Raw genomic sequence first — 22503 nt, forward strand, 5'->3', positions numbered from 1 at the left:
CATTTCTGTATAAAAGGCTGCATGTAAAACGTATGAATGAACACGCAATCTGTATGGTGACACAAGGTAGTGGCAGAATCATGGTGTGGTGATGCATTTCCTCAGCATGGATGTGCTGGCCAGGATTGATGGACTTAAAACTAGGATAGAAGTTGACCTTCCAACAAGACCGTAACCCTAAACACACAGTCGTATCTGGAACAGAATTGGCCTCAAAATACTTTGAGGCAAACTATTGACTATTGATAGCTGAACGAAGACCACGCTTCCCATCACCGCCATGTCATAACTCTGCTTTAGACTTCTTCACTATTTTACCCCTGACCTGTCTGGTGTGTTATTTGGTCTAACGGATGATGTTTGTTCTCTGTAATGTTCTCTAACAAACCTCCAAGGCCTTCTTAGAACAGCTATTGGTTTTGTAATTTACTTGTCACTAGAATGGCACTAAAATGAATTGGTAGTAGCCTGGCAAATTGTGAAAAGGTTCAATGCTGGTGGAGGTCATTGCAAATTAAGTATTTAGGCTCTATAAAAAACTGCCAATTGGTGCTTTTGCCTTTATGAAGGTGCAGCGTTGAGTATTTAGAAGTATTTTGTAGCCGCGGGGTGAAGATTGAGGCCTAAAGTGTGCTGTTCTTGTTTGAAAGTGGTCTGTTAGACAGAGTCCATTTAGAAAATGCGTCCGCTGATTGCTCTGCTCACTTGTTTCTGAGTGCGCGTGCCTAAGAAAACCTGGGATAATTTTACCGCCCATTACCGGGTCCTCAGTAGAATTCTGAGGAGTAACCGCGTTTACTCCAAGGGGGAACGCAAGCGGACCACTTGACCTCACGTGGAGGTGATTGTCGGGGTAACCTGAACCTGGCCGATGTGGAGCTGTGCAGATGCTGCAGTTCTCATCTGGCCTCCATTCTCGATCTTTGCAAACCCGTAGGCTATATGCTTGATCAGTAATCGACCTTTGGACTCGTTTAGGAAATTTGAGGTTTCGGATGTCAAGAAAACTGAAGAGAGTACTCAGGAATGAAAGCAAGGCTGGAACAGCAGATTCAGTTAGAGGAGCCAAAAACCTTGGGTCATACTCTGGAAAGAATGAGGAGGTCTCTCCCCACTGATTTCAGTCTTGGAACAGCGAGCGTACCACATGACATCATCCAGAGGTTTCCTTTGTCTCTTCCGATTGACTGTTTCATGAGCTATAAGCGATGTGTTTTAGAAACGTGCTGGAAAAGTGTGTTAGTGATGAGAAGATGAGGTTAAGATGATGGCAGGTTAAAGACTTTGTGTGTGTGAGTCAGATAAAAGCAATATTAAAAGAGCGGGGGGAGCAGTCCAGTGTGTAAGCTTCGGGTTGAGGCAACTTGTGGGGTTTCGCAGAGTGGCCAGAGCCAGGAAAAAGTAGTAAAAAATGTGCAACACATGAGCTTGATGCTCGTAATAAGTTTTTATATTGTTTCAGCCAGATGAGCCACGCATCCTGTTTCCTCATCTTTACCTCTGGACTTTTCTTCCTTCTTCTGCTAATAACCCCAGCCATTGTTTTTGCACTTCATATGCTTCAGGTATTCCTATTCAACACCTCTTTGTCTCAGGCTGTCTAAGATGAGAGAATAATTTAAGCTTTCTTTGTGTTCTCCTGGCTTATAGTTCTCTTTTTCTTTTTTTTTTTAATTTGCAGTTTCACCTTTTCTGAAGTAAGGCTACAGATTTATATGGAGCTGAGCCTGCTGGGGGTCATTTAGCCTCAGTAACTGTTAGCTCACTGAGTAATGCATGCATAATGGCTTTTCTCCTGGAGCTTTCTGTAGAGACCTGGGAATTTCATCCTATGACTGAGAGTTCATTTCTAGGTTTGGTGCAAAAATGTGGGCGTTATTTAAGTCCCTGCTTTCATTAAAAGAAAAGGGGGGAGGGGGAGAAAGCAGTTTATTTGCAATGCAGATCTACTTTAATGTTTGCTTTGCACGTATGCAAGGCATAACATTATGACCATTTGGGTTCCTTTCAGTAAGTTCCCAGTTTAAACCAAGACAGCTCTTTCTGCCAGGCCCTGACTATTGGGGCTTGCCTCCCACAGAGCATGCCAGAGCTCATCAGATGGATATCTTCACAGTTTGAAGGCTTAGTGAAAACCTCTTTTTCTTCTTTGTTGCATACTTTCAGTTATTTCTAAGCATTTTTCACATCAGTCAATGTTGGTTTCCTTTGCTGTTGGATTGTTGTTCTTCTGAAATATTGTTGTTATTTGGAGGACCAGGGTGACTTCTGTTATCGTTTGTTTTTCCAAATGTCGGCATGTCTGAAAATGTGCTTTATGTTGGTCTACACACAAAAAAATGAAACGTTGTTTCTGGAACATCAAGTCCTATCATTCAACATGTGTGTGTCGCTTATGATCCACCCATAAGCGACACACACATGCTTCCTATAGGGTTAGTGTATTTACTTGTAGGTTATAAAATTTACCGTGTTACAACAGAGAACATTTTTGTTGTGGTATTATCTTGTCACTGTCTCGTTTTTATTTATTTTTTCCTTTTTTAAATACTTAGTTCTCACCCGACCATCCTGGGATTCATGTTCAGTGCGCTGTACTCTTTTTCTAAAGCCTCCAAACAGACAAAAAAAACAAAAAACTGAATCAATCTGAAAATAAAAACTAAAGCATTCGCCAAGCCTAAGTAAGTCCTTCTTCATCAGTGCAGACAGAGCGTCTGCATAGCATGGCATGAGGTTAAGTGATGCTGGTGTCAGGTGATTTCTGCAAAATCTTAATACGGCCTCTATAAGTCTTTGCAGAAGGAGTTCATCCATACAGCAAATGTGACGTCTTTAAGTTGTTACACCTTAGCAACAGAATTTTTATGATAAACACCAAAAGCCATTGAGATAATCACCAGGATTCAGGCTTAAAATATGACTAATTGGTTGAACATTTAAAAAATATTATAACAGCAAACATTTGTGTTAGACTATTGAATAAAACATCACTTCAGGCACATCTGCTCAGTTCAGGTGTGGTGAATCACAGGACTGAAATGTAAACAGAAAAGAAAATAAGAACATGTGTCTATTGTCAGCTTGTCTTTTCCATCTATGCTGGTTCATTTTTGTCAGAAGATCTTGGCTTGATGAGCAATTTGATATTTTTTTCAGAGGTCTTTGATTCTGATGATCCGTTTGAAGATTTGGGTTCAGTTATGACAGCGTTTTATCTCTGTACTCAGACAGTACAGATATTACTCATATTCTCACATCGCATCAATCTTTTGCGAGCCACAGGATGCTCCCAGTGTGTAGTTTTCTCACTGGTAAAGTTCAAACTGTGGTGTTGTGACGTTTTGGGGATAAATTGGAGAAGCGCTCTGCCTTCATGTGAGAAATGCAGCTCCTCCCAGCTGGTTGCAGATTTACTGTAATGTTTCTGCTTACAGTCAGACACCAGTCTGGCTAATGACAGATCATGACAAAACTAATTAAAGACTCAAGCTGAGTTAATGCTACACTCGTATGATGTGCTGTGTGAGATACACTATGGAGCACATGTGAAGCTAAAGATGTCCGTATCCTTTGAAGGTTTTTCACATTCAGTCACATTATTACAACTGCAAACCGTGATGTATTTCAGTGGGATTGCATGTGATGGGCAGGCACAGATTTGTGTATAAGTGGAAGCGAAATCATAAATGATTTTCACTTTTTTTCTTTAAGAATCTGAAAAGTGTGGCGTGTACACACATACATCCCCTTTACTCTCATACCCGTTTCTTAAAATCCCAGTGTCTTAAATAAATAGTCAGTTGTATCATTTTTTCTGATGCGCTTAAATAAAATCTAAAAGTCACCTAATTAGTGAATAGTGCACACCACTGTTATTGAACATAGCCTGAATGTAACAGCTGGTTAGACAGCATCGGTGAACAAACAGCATCTTAGTGTCCAAAGAACGCAACAGGCAACTAAATAGTTTAGGCTACATGGAAAATAGTTAAAAACTAGCATATCGCATCACCGAAGAGCAACATGGTGGTGGCATCATGCATCATGCTGTAATGAAGCTTTCATTAAACTTTTTATAATGCAGAATCAAGGTTTTTACTCTAAGTGTACGTTTGTTTTAATGACACCTCTGCTCTGTGTCTGGATTCGCTGTTTCTTGCTAACACTTTGCTTTTCTACGATTGTGCTTCAGCAGATCCATGAAAAATTGAATTTCCAGCACGGATAATTAGCAGAATTTCCTTAACCCATGTCAGATGTTTGTCTTTTCAACCCCCCTCCTTTCCTCTCCTTCTTGGTTACTCCTTTATACTGTGTCAGCAAACGCTAAAGTGTCCCTTCAGCACTTCTCGAGTGGATTTCCACGAATGTCCAAACCAAACAATTAGAACCCATGTCTAACGGGCGGAGGAGGGCCGCTCCGATTTCCACAAACCCCACCAAAAAAAAAAATATATATATTTAGAAGATTCGAGCCCACAGCTCAAAATCTGACGCAGCGCAGACTTTTATGGGGGCCGGGACTCCAGACGTAGACCGGAGCAGTCTGAGTAGAGAAGACAGTGGCGGCGAGGTGAAGGAACGGTTAAAGAGCTGGGTGGTGGACACGCCGGGTGGCAGGCAGACAGCCCTGTTGCTCTTGGCCTCATATCCGGGCGCTGACATTTCACTGCAGTCTGGACGGGGGGAATAGAAAATCTGGTGAAAATTTCAGTCTGGAAGTCCTTTGAACACAAGCTTGTGGTGTCGGTACGTTTGAATGCTGTTTGGGTTGGTTTGTTTCTTGGGTGACACGTCCAGGTGGCGTGTGATTCCAGGCTCAGATGTGACAGGTGTGTGTGTGTGTGTGTGTGTGTGTGTGTGTGTGTGTGTGTGCGTGTGTGTGTGTGTGTGTGTGTGTGGAAATACGCTGCTAAAGTAGCTCAAAGCTCCTCTCTCCACTACTCTTATCCTTCTCCCACTCACCAGTTCTCCTCGGAGAACACACAGGCAGAGAATATTGAAAAATAGATGTGAGTTTTTCCACTTTTAGCTTCTTCTTTTTTTTCCAGTTTTATATTAGATGTAAAAAGTTAAAAGAGACGTTATCAGTCATCCTGGGAGCGGAGAGAAATAATGAGCACCGATGTGATGATGTGAGTTGTTTTTGCTAAGGTATGCTGGTCTAAGATTACGAACGTGCAAATATCTTCAAGGTGTGAATCAAGTCGACAGACATTCCTCAAATAAAAATAAGCTGTTTTTAAGTCTCACTTCTGATCAGCACGTTCCCCTCGTATTTATGATTAAGAAGTTTTTAAAACTAGTACTCCTCAAGGCGCATGAATAAATGTCTTAGTTTTCAGAATTGGGAACACCGTGAACTCAGTCCACTCTGCACATTGTGCCTCAGGTCCAGATGAAAGAAATATATTTGGCTTTGTGTTCTCTCCTGCCCCCATCTGGACACAACCTGAAAGTCCAGCAGGAGTTAAAAAGGGCCTGTTGCCAAATGTAAGCCTCACACGTGGAAAAAAAAAGAAAAAAAAGAAGAGAGAAGCAGGAGAAAAGGACGATGCAGTTCATCTTCATTTATGTTTATTCCCTGCTCTAAAATGAATCCTTCCTTCCTTTCTTTTTTCCCCCTTTTTGTTGTTGTTGTTGTTGTTGTTGTTGTTCTTTTCTTTTTAACACAAAAGTATGTCAGGTAAGGTCATCTTTTTCCAGAGGCAATAATCTTTTGCACCACAGCCCAACAATAGGAGAGTGCCGTGCAGAAGCAGAATCATGTGTCACTGGTGCTCAGGAAGAAGCTTAAGACCTGTTATTGTCTAAAAATTCTGTCTTAAGCACCACTCTGATGTGCCACAGAGTAAATAATATCCCTCTGTGTCTTCCCAACTGGATTTCTGCTTCCTGCTCCTTTCTGATTTGAGCACTCTTTTAGACATTTAATCGAAACATTAGATTTTTTCTTTTTCTTTGAACTGTTTTTCCATGACTGTGCATGTACAGAAGTTGCATCAGACGTCGTAAAGTCCAGTGCTTTCTAAAAGCAGGAAATTTCACTCACCCGCCAACTGGCTGATGAACTAAGTTGACTAATCAGCCAAATAGCAATAAAAACACACAGAGAGATTGGTTTTTAGCTCTGAGTCGGAGTACAGTATGAGAATATTGGTCTTTTGCGCTGTATCTGCAAAACGGCAGCTTATATAAGGCTTTGGCATCGGAGCTTTTTGACTGATGTGTGATGAAAGGTGGAATTTTGACATGAAAACAGGAATTTGGTGGTTGACATGGTGCATCAAGACTTTAACAATAGTTTTCACTGTCAAGTTGTCTGCAAAAGTGCTGCATCTGAGATTTAGTGGTAATTTAGAGATAATTGTTCAGTGATCGGAAACAGAACGAGAAAAAAAAAAGGATGAATTATCTGCATGTGGAGAATTAAAAAAAATTGTTCATTTCATGAAAAGCTTCATCCAAGGCTTTGATGATGCTGTTAATTGTATTTTAATTTAAATTTTATTTAAAACAGCTTAATTCTGCAATTCACTTTTTTTTGCTACAAAACTAAATAATGCTCAGTTTCAATAATCCATATTTCATCTTTTTCTTCCTCTTTAAATTACCTTCCCGTCACACTCTGTGTGCTCTGGGATCTCCAAATCATCTCCAGCTCTTCATAATTAACGCCCCCTCTGGCAAAGATGTGTACAAAATGGTTGCTGTTGCTGTTTTGTTAGCAACATTTTCAAACTTTTTTTTTATTCCCCTATCATTCTGCTCACCCTGTGTTGTGGCAAAATAAACTTCTTCATCTAGCGCTGTCACAGTCCCAGCTGTATTCATTAAACTTTTTTTTTATTATCCCTCTACCATACCATAGCATATTCATACCCAGGGAAACAGAATGTCATAAAACTGTCTAAACACTGCTTGCTCTTGGAAAAATGACTTTAGCTGCATTTGTTTTATAGGAATTGCTATGACTGTCAGAGGACTGGTAATTACAAAAAACAAAAGAAAGCCACAAAAAAAAAAAGACTTATGCTATTTATTTCCCAATGAATAAATGTGGCCTAATTAAAACTTTTATTTTTATACAATTTTTTTTGTTTAATGTACTGCATTATGCTGATTTTTATTTTATTTTATTTTTTTAATTTTATGGTGCTCCTGTTTTTCCTTCAGGCCTGGATACACTGAGAAGCTAAAACAAAAGCACTGAAGATATTTCTTTTTTCTTTGCCTTCGAATCAGCTCATTAATAATTTATATTAGGAGCAGAAATCACATCACGAAGCTGCAGAAGAGAAAGCAGTCACTCTAAAACTGGAATTTCCTATTTCTAAACGAATAACATGTCAATGTAGTTGATATTTTCAACTGTGCTCAGCATCTTACATTAGCATTTAGCATAGCTGAAACGGCTGACATTCCTAAACAACTGCTTCTTTGTGTATTCTTTTTGGCAAATCTAGATCATGTTCTTTGAAATTTTCCTAATCCTTCCTAATCTTTCCTCCATCAGCCACAACTTCCACTCTGAAGATTGTCGTTTGCTACAGTGCAACCTTGTAGCGCCTAGCTAAAAATTCAGATTTTTTTGTGTGTTTCCAACCCACCACTCGCTGATTTACACCAAACCAAGATAAAAATGATCTCCAGCCAATTTCTTGGTGGATCTCTTATCCGTAGCAGAGATAACAATATAATATGTGTGGAGGACGCTGTATGAAAGCTGTACACATAAAGGCCAGTCAGGTTATTAAGATGGTTGTACGCATTACTGAGATGCACAAACATAACTGCATTTGCCAAATCTTGAATTGTAAAGGAAGCATTGCACATATTTATGGTGCGAACAGTGATTTGCAATCCCAAATTCATTTTGATTAATGCAGTTATCTTTTTCTCACAGGCTAACTCTGTTCTAACCCTTGGTTTGTCAGCAGAGTCCCTAATTCCCTTTACGTACTTATGCCAAAATACTCTCATATCTGTACTCTTTTCTCCTGCTAATATGCATTTTGGGAGTAGTCATACTTTTTACCAGACCTTAGTAATACTCCTTTAACAGCACTTTTCTTTCTACTGTAAACTCCCTCTCCCTGTGTCTGTGTACATGCCGCACATCATTAGCCGCTCTCTCCCATGATGCTTTCAGAGCGTTCTTATTAAATCTTTGCTATATGATGAATCATCTCATCTAGCCAAATTTAGGTTCCCACCATTCGGGAGAATCTTACCCTGACATTCCTCTGGCAGTTCTGGGGGATCCAAAAGAAAAAAGAAAGAAAGAAAGAAAGAAAGAAAGAAAGCAGAACAAAGAAAAAAGAAGAAGAAAACCACTAGAATGGAATTTGAAGGAAGAAGCAGCGCATCAGACTGCAGGGCTTATTCCTTATTGAATGTGACCTCGTTTTTTTTTTTTTTTTTTTTTTTTGCAAACAGTGAACACCCATCAGCTTCTTCAGCGCGTCTGCAGCGTTGCAGCTTTAGCAGGATAATAGAGACAGATTGCTGAAGCGATGCAGAGCCGAGTCTGAATGGGAGATGTGCTGAAACTGGGCAAACTGGGTTTTAGCTCCAAACCGGATGGGCGAGTCCAGCTGTGTGGGCGATGTCTTACAAGCAGGGCGGATTTAAGAACACGGCAAAATCCAGCTCATTTCTAGAAAATTAGGAGATTTGCAAGCAAAGCAAGGCTGTTAATATTCACAAGGCTGCAGCTTACCAAGACACACAGCTCGTTTTCTGCAGGAACAAATCATGCCGTTGAAGTATAAATTATTTAACAAGAGCTCTTTGGCACCGGGCCTAAAAGAGGCTGTTCATTGACTTTAGTTTGATGAAAACTGCAACATTTGTTGCTTAGAAAGTTAGGTTGAAGAATACTGCAGGGGTTACAGAACAAACAGTGAGAACCGGACATCTTTGCAGACTTTCCCAGCAGCCCACCACGGCCTGCGAGGTAGCAGTAAACTACATGTAGCTCTCAAAATCAAGCAACAAAAATACAAGCAAATCTATTTGTCTTTCCGTAATGTTACGTTGCTCTGCTATGACAGAGCCTGTGTAAAATAAACAAATAAAAATAAAAAATGGGAAGCACAAATGTAGGTAAACCTGGGATTCCAAATACCCAAGTCAAAAATATCGTCTTTGTTCTGCATCCCTACAGTAATGCTTCGTCCAATATTTACACTTGCTTTACTTTTGATGGATGTTAGCGAAGAACAACGCCGTTAATTAAGAAAGATCAATGTTCAAACTGCTCAGGCGCTAACTGACCACCACACGTCTCCAGTGAATGGAGACACATTCTGCTTTACAAAGGGAGGTTCTGTGATGTATTGATCGTAGGTAGCAGAGAAACAAAATGCTTTTTGTCACCATCAACAAGCTTCCTGCAAATTCTCACTGGACATTTGACTACATTTTCATTAGGGTATCATTCACTAGGGAGAGCTCTCTGAAAGCTTAATATTGGCATCAGAACAAGCTTTTATGCATACTTTGAATCATTGCTCCGTTCAAATGACCAATTTTGCGCCACTTTCAGCCATCTGACCCACATATTTGCACTTGGATGGAAGTATGTTCAAGAGCAACCCAGGAACAACCTGGGTCAGGTGTTTGGGATTGCCATGAGCGGAGACAACGTGCCGGTGTCAAGATAAAATAAACACTGTGAAGTCGCCACATCATGCTGTGGGTCTGTTTTGGTGTCAGTCATAATAGTTTGCACTTTACACAACCTGGCTGGAATTAAAAACCTCTGTAGCCTGAACTCCACCTCAAGTCAAGGGTCAGATGCTTGAAACTTGGTAAACTTTGTTGATCTTACAGGACAACGGACCCAAACGGATATTAAAACTAGTTGTGGATTGGACAGAACAGAATAACGTGTGGCTTGTAGGATGCTCCAACTCTGAACCGTGTTGAAAATACCTGGTTTATGGTTAAGTCAAAAAAGTTACATAAATTCTACCAGTATATCCAACAAGATATATTGGTATCACTCAGTACATTACTAAATATATACATTTAAAACTCTAGAGACTATGTATGAATTATAAAGTCTGATAGCCTCTGGCAGAAAGGACTTGCTGTAGGGTAAATTAGTTCACTGATGGCTGTAAAAAGTCACAAGCCTTCTCTGTAACTTGCTAATTAAACCGAATATTAGTGCATATAAGAGTCTACAGTTTGTCGCAGTTCCGCCATTGCGAAATTTCACGCAAAATCAACCAATAAACATTTATTGCAAATTTTCCACAGAAATGGTCTAAAACATTGGGTTTACGTGACTGCTACCTCCCACCTGCAGACGGCAGTATTTCTTACTTCTTACTATTCAGCTGCCTCAGCCTTACTTACTGTCAAGTTAAAGTCCTTCTTGATCGACATGGCGGGTAACAAAAAGTCACTTTGACTGATATACATCAGTGTAAATAAAACAATCGCAAAATCCTGGACGGAAGGTACATATATTTCTGATTGTTTGTGTAAATTTGACCTAGTTTGGGTGAATGAAAAAAAAACAACAAACTAAACTAAATAAGTCCAGATTTCTCCGCTAGATTCTTTACTGTCGAGTTCTTTAATGCGCAGCTCAAATGAGCTAAAAGCAAAACCTTTTGACGTTTACGCCGTCGACGTTGCGTCGCGGCTTCTTCTGCCCAGCCTGGACTCGTCTGCTCGCATAAACTCAGGGGGGACAGCAGGAAACCGCTTCTTGTGGGAGGATGGTGAAGGTTTTGTTAAGGATCTGAGGCAGGCTCTTAAGTGTGGCATGTTTTAGTGAAACACTGGGAGTGGTGCTCCCAAGTGAATTGTCACTGGTTACACCGCAAATGCATGCGATTTTTGTTCGCCAGAGGAGAAATCTGTGCACAGTAAATTTCTAGCTGTGAGGACATGGCGAGGGATTCCAAACTCTTGCCTGCATCTTAATCAAAAACAGTCAGCATCTGTTTTGGTTCATGACTCTTCTGTCCTGTAAGAAAGAAGAAGAAGAAGAAGAATCCTTGTTTCGGCCATGTTGACTCCACATTTGATTGATGTGGAATGACATCACTGGGTTTGGAAGTGTGATTAAGACATGTTTGGATAGATGCAGAACAGCGTTTTAGTGCCATGTGCATTCTTGTGAGAAACATGTGGCTAACACACCCAGCTCCCCATGTAGCCTAGGGATCCTTCCGAGCCTCTGCTTTTCTCTCTTGTTCCCTCTCCCTTGCTCTGTTTTTTTCTATCAATCTTGCCTGCTCTGTCACTGTCTGACTTTTTTCTTTTCTTTTCTTTTCTCTTCTTTTTCAAAATTCCCCTGCCTTCTGCTGCCCTGGATCAGCTGTTTGAGTCTCCAGATTTCCTGTTGTGCATATGCGAAAGCCGAACCGGCCGTCTTCGCGACGGACTCGGAGGCAGAATCCCTCACGTCTCATGCAGATCAGGGCAGAGCTCACATAGTTAGACTCTGTCAAGATGCCCTGCATGTGTAGACGTCACTCTACATTGTCTTGTAACTCCGCACTGCTTGTTTTAAAGCTTTTCCTATCGCGACCCGATGCACAACTTGGAGCCGGCGCCACGTTCCTCACGGTTTAGTCACCCTCAGCTTGACCTAGTTTCAGTTCTGCCTGTTCTGGAGCAGCACTGTGTCACATGTTCATACACAGATGATTTCATCCCACTCTCCTCTCCCTAAAAAGAAAAGAGAGAAAAAAAACAACAAAAGTAAACAATGTTTCTGTATCACGTTTGTTAGTTAAAGCACATGTGTGACCCTCCTGACTTTCTGTTTCTTGTGGTTTCCAGGGAGACATCCAGCAGCTAATGATTGTAGCAGACCACCGGGCTGCCTATGACTACTGTGAGCACTACAGCCCCGATTGTGAAGTGCCAGTGCCCGACCGGCCACAGAACCAGGACCCCAACACGGAGGACGATGTGAGTTCGGTCTCCCCTCTTCACCTATTCAATGTTTATTGTTTTGTTTTGTTTTCTCCCCCAAACCTGTAATTGTCTCTAATCCTCTGGTTAAAATGATGATTGGTTCTTGCAAAAGAGCCCCTTGGCCCGCGCTCGAGAACTTTTAACGCTGCCAGAGCAAAATGCTGAGGGAGAGCAACAGAGTTATCAGGCTGCACAGTTAGTCAATACAGCTCAGAAATGATGATGTGCTGCTTGCTTTCCTGAACTGTAGGCTGAGTGGCATTACACTGTGTGCATGCTAATTGCAGAATAGCCAAAGAAACGTTCCAGCGAGAACTCGAGGCTTTTGGCTCCTGATCCTCAAAGCTGCACCAAATTTAATCAGAGCACAGACTGCAGCAGGAAACTTGGCATAGCTTCATAAAGTGAGAAAGACCCTGTCCACACTAACGGGAGGATATTCAGCTCTGTTTGTCTAATACAGCAACAGTTAACAACAAAGCAGTTTACAAGACAAACAGATGCAATTTATATTCAGCTATAAAAAAATATGGTATTTAGTCAAACCAAGCAGATTCATAAAAGTATGACAGTACAGTCATAGCATTCAGTAATCATTGTGATCGTTGTAATAAGATAGTACTGTCAAATTTATTCCCTGTACACACGGGAAGGTCTTTTTCTAAATGAATTGTCGGTTTCCAAAACGTGTTTTCAGAAATATTTTCTGTTCACACGGAAACACAGAAAACAGCCCAAACTTTATTTTTTTCCCACCCTCAGACCTGTAAGTAACACGGAGTATTAGGACTTGCACATAAAGCTTCCCACACACAGTTAGTCATAAACAAAACAAGAAAATGTGAATGATGCTAGGAGAGTCTTTTGTATAACATTTTTGCAGCTGAAGCAAAATCAAGAACATCTAAGCTGTGTTCACTGTTGCTACGTCTGAAGCATTTGGGGTTATAGGTCAGGTTAGAGGTACTAACATGTAGGCGTTTTCCCAAAGGATTGTTTCAAGTCTGGAAAACAAAACAAAATGTTTAGGGTCCCCTGAAACCTTGTTTCTGTGTGAACTCAGGGCACAAACAGATAAGTACTTTCTGGTTTAATAAAAAAAAAAAAAACTTTCCCCTGTGGACGGTGACTTATAGTTCTGGTTAGTTCTGCTCTACTGATTGCATTTGTAAAAAAAAAAAAAAAAAAAAATGAGACCACTGCAAAACTTTTTTTTTTTAATTAATAAATCTGTGTTAAGATAAATATAAACCACCGAGCATATTACTCCGAAGTTCCTAATAAAAATGTTGCCATTTCATGTATTTTTTGTGCAGGAAATTAACAATTGTTTTAAAAAAAATGATTGTTTTTCAGGCCATACATAAATGATTAAACATGTCTGAACATAAGGACAGAATAGAAATCACTATGTGTGCTCTGTGGGTTAACCACAGTTTGCCATGGAATGCTTTCCACCAGTCATGTGTGTTGGGTTCAAGCGATTACCTGACCAGCCCGTCATTAAATAGAAGGATGTGCAACGTCTTGATTGGAATGGCTGTTATATGAGTAGGCATGCTCATTTCAGAAAAAATAAAATAAATAAATAGTGGCCACTTTACTTTTTTCCATGTCTGTAGAGTCAATTCAACTCAAATCCGCCAAATTATTAAGACAGATTCAGATTCAGTTGCATATTATTCCAATTAGATCATGGTTATGATGTGGTGCGGTCTCATTTGGTTGTAAAGCCTGATCAGATGCACCAAGTCACTTATTTTTCAGCATGTAAAAAGCATTTCACAATGAGAGTAAGACGTTTTTTAAATTATTGAATATGATGTGCTTTCCGTGCTAGAAATAAAAACATTAACAAAGCTGTTTCCATCAAACTTCAAATCTGAGAGCATATCTGAGAGCAAAAACGTAAGCTAATTCAAAGAAACTGTTTTGGCTTCATTTTTGTAATTTCTAGCTTAGCACTGCCTTAGCCATGTTCAGGATCTATTTTCGAGTTTGGATGTTGTTATTGTCAGATTGTCACCTTCATACTAAAAACGACAATATTTTTCCACAGGAATCCCAAAAAGTAGGGGTGTTTTTTTTCTTTTTTTTTTCCCCATCAACAGAGAGAAAAGTGTCAATTTAAAAAACATCCTGCGTAGTGAAGCTGCGAGATAAGTCATTTTCAGTTTATAGCAGGAATGTTTAGTCTGCGTCTGGAGAAATACTTTTTCCATTGATGACGCCGTTATATATATTTGAATGGAAAAGAATCCATCTTATTTCACAATGGCCCCGCTGATGTTAGGCAAATTAATGACAGTCCTTCTTTCATATGATTAACACTACCTTCAGCTTGTCCAAATGGATGGAAAACCCCAGGATTTCTCTGCCTTTTGGACATACATTAACTTCTTTCATTTCCTCAGAATAACTGGAAGCACATGTGACAGAAAAACAGGAACGTATGCTGAGTTAGTAAAGAAAAGGGACCTTGAAAGGCAGGTCTGTCAGGGCATGCTTTCTCTCTTTTTTTTAGCTGATGCTGTGGATTTTTATCACTGTGCAGTGTGACATTTTTATGCTTTAGAAAAGAGGCTATTAGATTCTTGTATTGACTCTCAGAATATGCTCAATTTAATTTAGTTTATTCCATAAAGTGCCAAGTCCCAACAAATGTCACATCCCTGCACTTTATAGAAGCAACGGGTCCAATTCATATCAAGCTAAAAAGAATCCAAGTTGATCCAAATTCAGGTCTCAGTCAAATTTATTCAATCCAGTCACACTGGAATTGGCTTGAATCCAACTTTCCGTAGCTTTATTGTCTCTGGTTTTTTGTGACTTTTAAATATTTTTAAAAGTTAAGTGTGAAAATGAGTTGGATACTTCTTTCAGTCAGCTGACTGGGAGGGCAAAGCAACAAGAGTGGGAGGGGAACGTTGTTCAAAAGTGATCGACAGCACTAAAACCCTCCTCTCGGCTCTGATTGGTTGTTTCTGACTGAGTGGCGTATTTCTGCAGTACTGGGAACACTGGGAGAAGGTGGAGGAGCTCAAATTTTTTTTCAGATTATCTGTCTTATACCATCATGGCATAATGATAATTTTAACAAATATTTAAAATGTCTAAAGCACTCCAGTTTTAAACAGCGTGGATAGTTTTTACAACCTTCATATACCTTTAAATTTATTATCGACAACAGACTCATGCCTTGTAATAATCTCATTCATCCTGCTGATTTCGATGTAAAATTGGAAATCTGGCAACTCCGAAGGCACATTTTGAAGATTTTATTTGCTAAGCCGACATTTGCTCCCACCAGCAAGCATCCCAAGTGCAGCTCTGTGAACATATGGCTGCTTCGTACACTTCTCGGAGGTAGTTCCCATTGATTTTTACATTTGACTGTAAATAATGTTGGGCATTTCAGAACCCCAGCAACCGGTTAATGTTCTTCTTCTTCCACTTATTCTCCTAAACCTATAATTGTCTCCTGTGCTCAGTTCAAATCATGATTGGTTCCTGTACTGTGAGGAGGCTCTTGGCCCATGCTAGAGCACTGCAGTCTGCCAGGGGAAAACGCTGAGCGAGAACAACAGGGTTATCAGGCTGTGCGGTTCGTCGATAAAGTTCAGAAATGATGCGGTGCCTGCCTGCCTGCCTCTGCCTGCTCTCCCTGCGCTACAGGCTGAGAGGCATCGCGCCGAGTGCATGCTAAACAAAGGAGTCAAAGAAGTGTCAAAACACAGATTGGAAGTTCTGCTCTTGACCCGTTACATACCCTCAGGGTGTGCAAAATTTAATCGTTTTTCCACCTCCCTGCAAACAAACGACAGACTCATTAGGCAAACCAAAGACGTAATTAGTCACCGAGCAAGTTGCAAGTTTCGACAGAGTGATGCAGCGGGACGTGTCTGCGAGTGGAAAGCATTTCTGCTGGGTTGCTGATCGATGGCCAGCCAGCCAGGAGGCAACGGAGTTGTAGATCATGTTTGAAAATCAGATTGTTAATCATTGATTGTTATCCTCTCCCTCCAAGTCATTCTTTCACTCAACACCGGTGGAATGTACTTCTCGTTCAGGTCGCAGAGGAGGACAACTACTACTATGAATATCCCTATTATGATGACCTTGAAGGCAAGCCATTCGATTCAACTTCCGAAACAGAGACGACCATTAAAGAAGTCAAGGTAATCCACTTAGGAATTTCATTGGAACGCCACTAGAAGCTTGTATTCACGCCTCAAACGGTAACCCTTAACGGCCGCGTAACGACACCGAATTGCAGGGGACGGACGGAGGCAGTGTGGTGTCCACAGTGGAGAAAGTCGTCAGGGGCGGTTCGGGCTCCACGTCCGTTTCCACCAGCTCGACTTCCTCCAGCTCATCATCCAGCAGCTCGTCGGCCGGCGCCGGAGGGGAAGACGCCTACGGGGACGTGAACAACGCTTACGACTACGATGGCTACGGCGACACCAACTACTACTACGGCGAGTCCACCGCCACGCCCGACGGCGACACGTCTCAGCGCGTCACCGTCACCAGCATCGGCACCGGCGGCGAATTGGACCTCGGAGCAGTGGGAAGGATCGATCTGGAAGGTGGGGCCGGAGTGGACAGGAAGGTGATCACCAGTGGAGGTGGAACTACAATAACAGTCACCCGCAATGTGTCGGTAAGTTGACCGCAAAGCAAAATCAAATTGGATGTTTTTAAAAAAATATCTTTGTCATGTGTACACATTGTGCCTTGATAACATATTCAAACTGCTTGATGGGTTTTTTGTGGTTTTTTTGTGTTTTTTCCATTTAAAACCACAGAACTCAATGTGTTTTCCTAGAATTTTAGTTAACAGACCAACACAAAATACTTGTTAATCAGAAGTGGTTCAGCTACAGCACATTAATAGAGTAAAACTAATGTGTTTTAATTGTGATACAGAAATTATGCAGTCATATTTGCTCTGATAACTGAGAGCTCCCTCGGGTATCGTCAGATTGTAGTTTTTACCTTAAATAATGACTGGAAAGTCAGTGAAGGGTTAATAGGGTACCTTTGTCTAAACCTAGCTTTAATGTGAAGGCCTCAGAGGTTCATTAAAGAATATTAGTGAACAAGCATCACCAGGAAAACCAAGGACCACAGCAAATAGGTTGAGGGATAAAGCTGAGGAGAACTTTGAGGCAGAATAAGGATACAAATCAGTATCCTTACTGTTGAATTCACCATCTGAAATGAAAAAGAATATGGATTAAAGGCCAAAACGGCATCAATCAAGGAATCAGCTGAGAACAACAGGCAGCAATTTCATTCTATAGGCTTGCAAAACGATTAAAGACCTTTCATTGCAGTATTTGCATTCTAATTGGATATTACACTCGTTTTTTCCATGCAATCTCCGTTTGAGGTTACATAGTGATAAAATTAAGAGGTATGCAAATACCTTTGCATGGCACTGTCTTTTCTTACCACATCCTGATGACTGCAACTGTGTTTTAACAGGCCGGAACATCCTACAGCGACTACGGCAATGGCTACGACTACGGCGTCGACAGCTACTACACAGAGGGAGACGTCGGAGGCAGCAGCAGTACAGTTGTCATCGGTGGTGGAGGAGGAAGCAGCAGCAGTAGCACAGTTCTGGGTGGAGGCAGCCATGGCAGCAGCAGTACAGTTGTAGTCGGTGGTGGTGGAGGCAGCAGCAGTACAGTTGTAGTCGGTGGTGGTGGAGGAGGCAGCAGCAGTACAGTTGTAGTCGGTGGTGGTGGAGGAGGCAGCAGCAGCAGCAGCTCTACAATCACCATTGGGAGCGGGTCAGCCGGAGGAGGATCCGTGTCTGTCAGCGGCGGTTCCGTATCCGTGGGAGGATCTTCTACCTCCGGCGGAGGCTCGGCATCTGCCGGCGCCGGAGCCGGCGGGGCCGCTGGGACCGACCTGACCATCGACGGAGTCGATGACTACACAGATCTTGACAAGTTCAAGGAGGAGGACATCGACGGCTACGGAGATTTAGACAACTACGACGTCTATGGAGACTACACTGACAAAACACTGCCTGCTGAGACCACCGACTACTTCGGCCAGGTGAAGAACAGTCCAAAGATATGACTCCGCAACTATGATTTCAGACGATGAGGAGGACGTCTTGATAAAACTTCCATATGTGTTTGCGTGTGTGTGTGTGCAGGTTGACGGAGCTCGTGGTGAGAAAGGACAGAAGGGAGAACCTGCTGTTATTGAGCCTGTGAGTATCTGTGTTTTAGCAACATATTAGAGCAGCAGATGTAAGGTGCATGTGCACACAGTTGGAAGACGCACTCACATATGTGTGATCCACATGTAAACACGATCCGGCCTTCGCTTCGGAAAGCAAATGCTCAAGCCAAACGTATTTACCGTGGACAACTAAATCCTCCTTGCCGAATCCTCGTAGCAAGGCCTCACTCATGGGTTCTCAGCATAAACATTTGGAGAAGGGCCATGCAGGGATTGTCAATAATCTCTAAACACAGGGTGAGTGGAGTGGAAACCAAGTGAAATGAAGGGATGGGGAAAAGAAGGATCGCAAGAGGGAACTACTAAACGTGATCCTCTGGGTTCTCTCTGACTCTAAATCAGACTCTGACACACAAGTATCTGTAACGATGACTCATTTTGTAAGTTTGGAAATGTATACACAGACAGAATTAATATGTCTAATGGACCTACAGCTGTTTCGCTTCAAACAAATGCCACAGAGCTGCGCTTAGCAAACACATGCCCAAGCGCAAGTGTTTATAAGTGGAAGTAAAAAAAAAGTGTGGGAGCTCTTTTCTTTGGAGTACCGCTTCAGGACCTGTGAAGCGCGACGAAAAACGGAAAATGATGTTTGCTCTCCAAAGATTTTTGCAAACAAATGTGCAACCACCCTGAAGACGCCGTCTGCAGAGTGAATGACGGCGGCTTGGCTGCATGGTGCTGTGGGAATGCTTAGAATTGATGGGGGAAGTGAATGGAGCTAAGTACGGGACAAGCCAGGAGATTCCTAAGCCTTCCTCTCAGGAGCATCAGGCCTCGCTCATGGCTGCTTGACGCAAATATTTGAAGAAGGGCCATGCAGGAATTACCAGTATTCCCTACACACACAAATCTCAAGGTTTGAGTATTGTCCATAGAAATGCTACAAGAACACAGTCAGTGTGCTTTCTCTGTTTTACTCATGCAGTTCTAAGCACAAGGTAATGATTATGACGCACAAGTGTAACATAAAAGGATATCAATTCATTCAAACTACATGACTATTTAGACATATGTATAGTAGAATATTACATGTTGAAGGAGAATTTAGCTTGTGTTTTTCCCCATCAGATTCACATATTACGCTGACTAATTTTAAACAAGCGGTTGAAATGGCTTTACTCTGCTGTCATAATCTTCTTCATTTCTTTGTGTCGGATGCAACAGAGTCTTCCTCACTGCTAGCCAAAATTATATATTCCTCTCATTTTTTCAGTATTTTTAAGGACTGCCTCCAATATTTGTTGAACTTACACTAAGTGAACTCTGTCCTGCAGCAAAGTGTAGGCCTTCCTGAGTTTCTTAGCACAGGTTTATTTGATGTGTTGACGGACACAGAGAATAGTGATGTAGGGATGGTCTCCGGGTCAATTCAACCCTTCACTAAACAGGAAGCTCATTTTTTAACCATGTTGCTGTTTGGTGCCTCCGTGCTTTCGCTTCGTGCCATTCGTATAAATATTTTGTACCCATGTAGCAAATTTGTTACTTACTGTTTTATTTCTTTTGGTAGTTGAGTATTTTTATTTTCTACCTTTTGTGTCAAAATCTAGTGTTTCCTACCAACCATGAGTCAATTTGTACCTGCCTTGGAGGTGTATTTTGCCCATTGTCTTCATAATTAATGAAAATACTTAAATGCAGACAGAAATAAGCATATGTGCAATGGCTGAAATACATGGGTACAAAATATTAGAGGGAAGGGACAATTTAGACCCCAAAGTTACAAAATGGGGTTCTAAAAACATCTAAATAACCTCTCACTGACTCCGTGTTTTATATAACCGCATTTACTTGCCGCACTTTCTATCATTTCCAAAGACCAAAACAGTTAGTTAAACAACCAAAACAATGTAGATAAAAGGTGAAGAGGTGGAAACACCCACACCCTTAGCAGTGCCCTGTTATTTTCATTGGCCCACTAATTCTGTTCTGAATGATAGAGGATCTCATGAGAAAAATTACAAGACGGCTAAAGCTTGACATCAGACAATGTTTAATAGACCCTTCTGGTGATGTGTTAAGAGATGAAGTGACGAAAAATGTTGGAAGGTTTTAATTTTCACAACAGTGCTTCAGCAGTCCACCCCGGTTTTCACATTGAAACGTGGACAGCGCGTCACAGAATGTTAATTACTGCTAAATTGTTTTCAGTTTTCGGTGAGAAAGTTCGCACTACGTCTGGAGGAATATCTCTCCATACGTCGACGATACCGTTCCATTTGTTTCTAAGCTGAGACACAGGGACCTGAGCACCGATTCAAATCTGTGGTCATTTTCCGGTTGAAACAAATGAATTCCTCCCTGACACTCAACACCTTACGTTAGCTTCCATTTATAGAGGGAAACATCTGGATATCTTTGCTTTTGATTGTATTAAATCACCCGTTTATTTTGCACCTACTTAATTGGAAGCACATTTGATGAATGGACAGGAACCAAACGTTGATAGGCAGGTTTGCCAGAGGCATGTTTTTGTTGATGCCGAACTGCTTCTACTAAAGCAGTCCATGCTCGTGGATGTGCAGTGGGATGTTAACCTGTGCAATATCTAATAATATCTCTGCTTGCATGTTTCAGGGTATGCTAATGGAGGGTCCGCCTGGGCCTGAGGGGCCAACAGTAAGTCATTTTTTTTTTTTTTTGGTCAAGTTATGTATTTTCTTCCTCAGGGTCAAAAATCCCACTTTTCGTCTTGTGTATGTTCTAGTCTTTTTCTTCTATCAATACTGAAGCTTTATGTCACTTGTCGATTGCAGGATAAATGAAAATGAAAGCTAAGATTGGTCAGTAAGACCAGCATTCAAATGGAAAAGCGTTTTTTTCTCAAAGGATTTGCACTCTGGCAAATGTTTTAAGAACATTTGGAGAAGCCAGATGCTGCTGACACCCAGCAGATGGTGTCCTCCACAGGCCAGCGAGCCTCACTGACATGATGAGCTATAGTGTAAGCAAATAAAGATGACCAGACAAAAGGATCAACAGCGTATCCCACCTGCTGTGTGTGGCCACTTTGGGATCTCGTGGCGTAGGACGCGAATATGGAAATCGATTGACATTTCTTTTTCTGTTCATAATAGGGTCTCCCTGGACCCACAGGATCTTCTGGCCCACCAGGCAGTCCTGGAGATCCTGGAGAGAGGGTGAGAAAAAAAAAATCACTCGAGATATTTCTTAGAACAACAGAAACTTTGCCTGTTTTGGTAGCTCATCATGCACACTATTCTCTTTAAGGGTCCTCCGGGTCGCCCTGGCCTTCCTGGTGCTGATGGTCTGCCAGGACCCCCTGGAACTGTCCTGATGCTGCCTGTAAGTAAACTTTGGTTGTGTGTGCTTTTTTTAAAATTATTACTTCAAGGATTGAAACATCTCCTATGGTTTTGTATCACTCTATGGTCACATTTACAGCAGTTTTACTAATAACTCTGACACATGTTTCACAATGTGTTCTTGGAGGAAGGGGATTTCCAATGAATCCAATCGCAAATATGTTAATAGGGATGTGAGGCTTTAGCAGCCTCTTGTGGTGTTAGAGTGGAAGGACCTCCTTGGCCTCCCGACAGCACAGATCTACATATTAACCCCAAATTTTTGACTCAAAACCTAATCTACCAGGCGTCTCTCCAGGAAGTCATATGGTTTTTGATGGGACAGAAAGCAATATCGCTGACTGACACTTTTGCAGCCGTTGATCCGACTGCAAGTGTTACACAACCTTTCCAAATAGCCTCTCTGTTGTCTACCTTCAAGCCTCTCGTTTTTTTGTACTTGGAAGATGCTGTCCAGCCTGATTGCTTGTACAGATGTGAAGCCTTGCGGCTTTGTTGATTCGCGGATCTCTTCTGGCGGAGCCGTGTGGCAAACTTGGTCTGGACAGTGACTCAAGCAGTTCTGGCGTATCCTGGCTGGCAAACACTGCCGTTCTGAAATCCAGTCCCACAGACCTAATGAGAAACATGCATCTTTGTTTTGCCGTTCTTTCGAGCTGCGAGGACTCTTTTCGGTTCCTTTGTTTGACGTTGAGGAACAAGAGAAAATGGATAACAACCGTAATCTGTAGCCGCGCATTGAATTTTCAAGCTACATTCTCGGTCATGCTAATCAATTCTTGGACTGAGCTGAGTTTTCATGAATTGTTGATGGTCTGCATTAGTCACTAAAGAAATCAATGCAGGGCAAATCTTATAAATAATCAAACCAGGAAACAGTTTCACTACAAGTAAAGACCTTGATACAAGCAGCTGTGCAGGAAATTTGACAGATTTCCAGATGTGGGGAGTTACACTGACG

At 41.5% G+C, this 22503-nt stretch overlaps 1 protein-coding gene across 2 annotated transcripts in view; it reads left to right on the plus strand.

Moving 5' to 3' along the window:
• col5a1 (procollagen, type V, alpha 1) overlaps positions 1-22503 on the plus strand; it is a 97260-nt gene that overhangs the window by 32462 nt on the left and 42295 nt on the right. For both annotated transcript variants that reach the window (XM_088010839.1, XM_088010838.1), the window contains exons 5-12: positions 11812-11943; positions 16020-16127; positions 16226-16612; positions 17440-18021; positions 18125-18181; positions 20794-20835; positions 21294-21356; positions 21448-21522. In XM_088010839.1, the coding sequence (XP_087866965.1) occupies positions 11812-11943; positions 16020-16127; positions 16226-16612; positions 17440-18021; positions 18125-18181; positions 20794-20835; positions 21294-21356; positions 21448-21522 (1446 nt within the window). The remainder of the gene's footprint in view (positions 1-11811; positions 11944-16019; positions 16128-16225; positions 16613-17439; positions 18022-18124; positions 18182-20793; positions 20836-21293; positions 21357-21447; positions 21523-22503) is intronic.

This window comes from Poecilia mexicana, unplaced genomic scaffold, assembly GCF_051168715.1.
Source record: "Poecilia mexicana isolate PSO_F unplaced genomic scaffold, ASM5116871v1 scaffold_12, whole genome shotgun sequence".
NCBI lineage: Eukaryota > Metazoa > Chordata > Actinopteri > Cyprinodontiformes > Poeciliidae > Poecilia > Poecilia mexicana.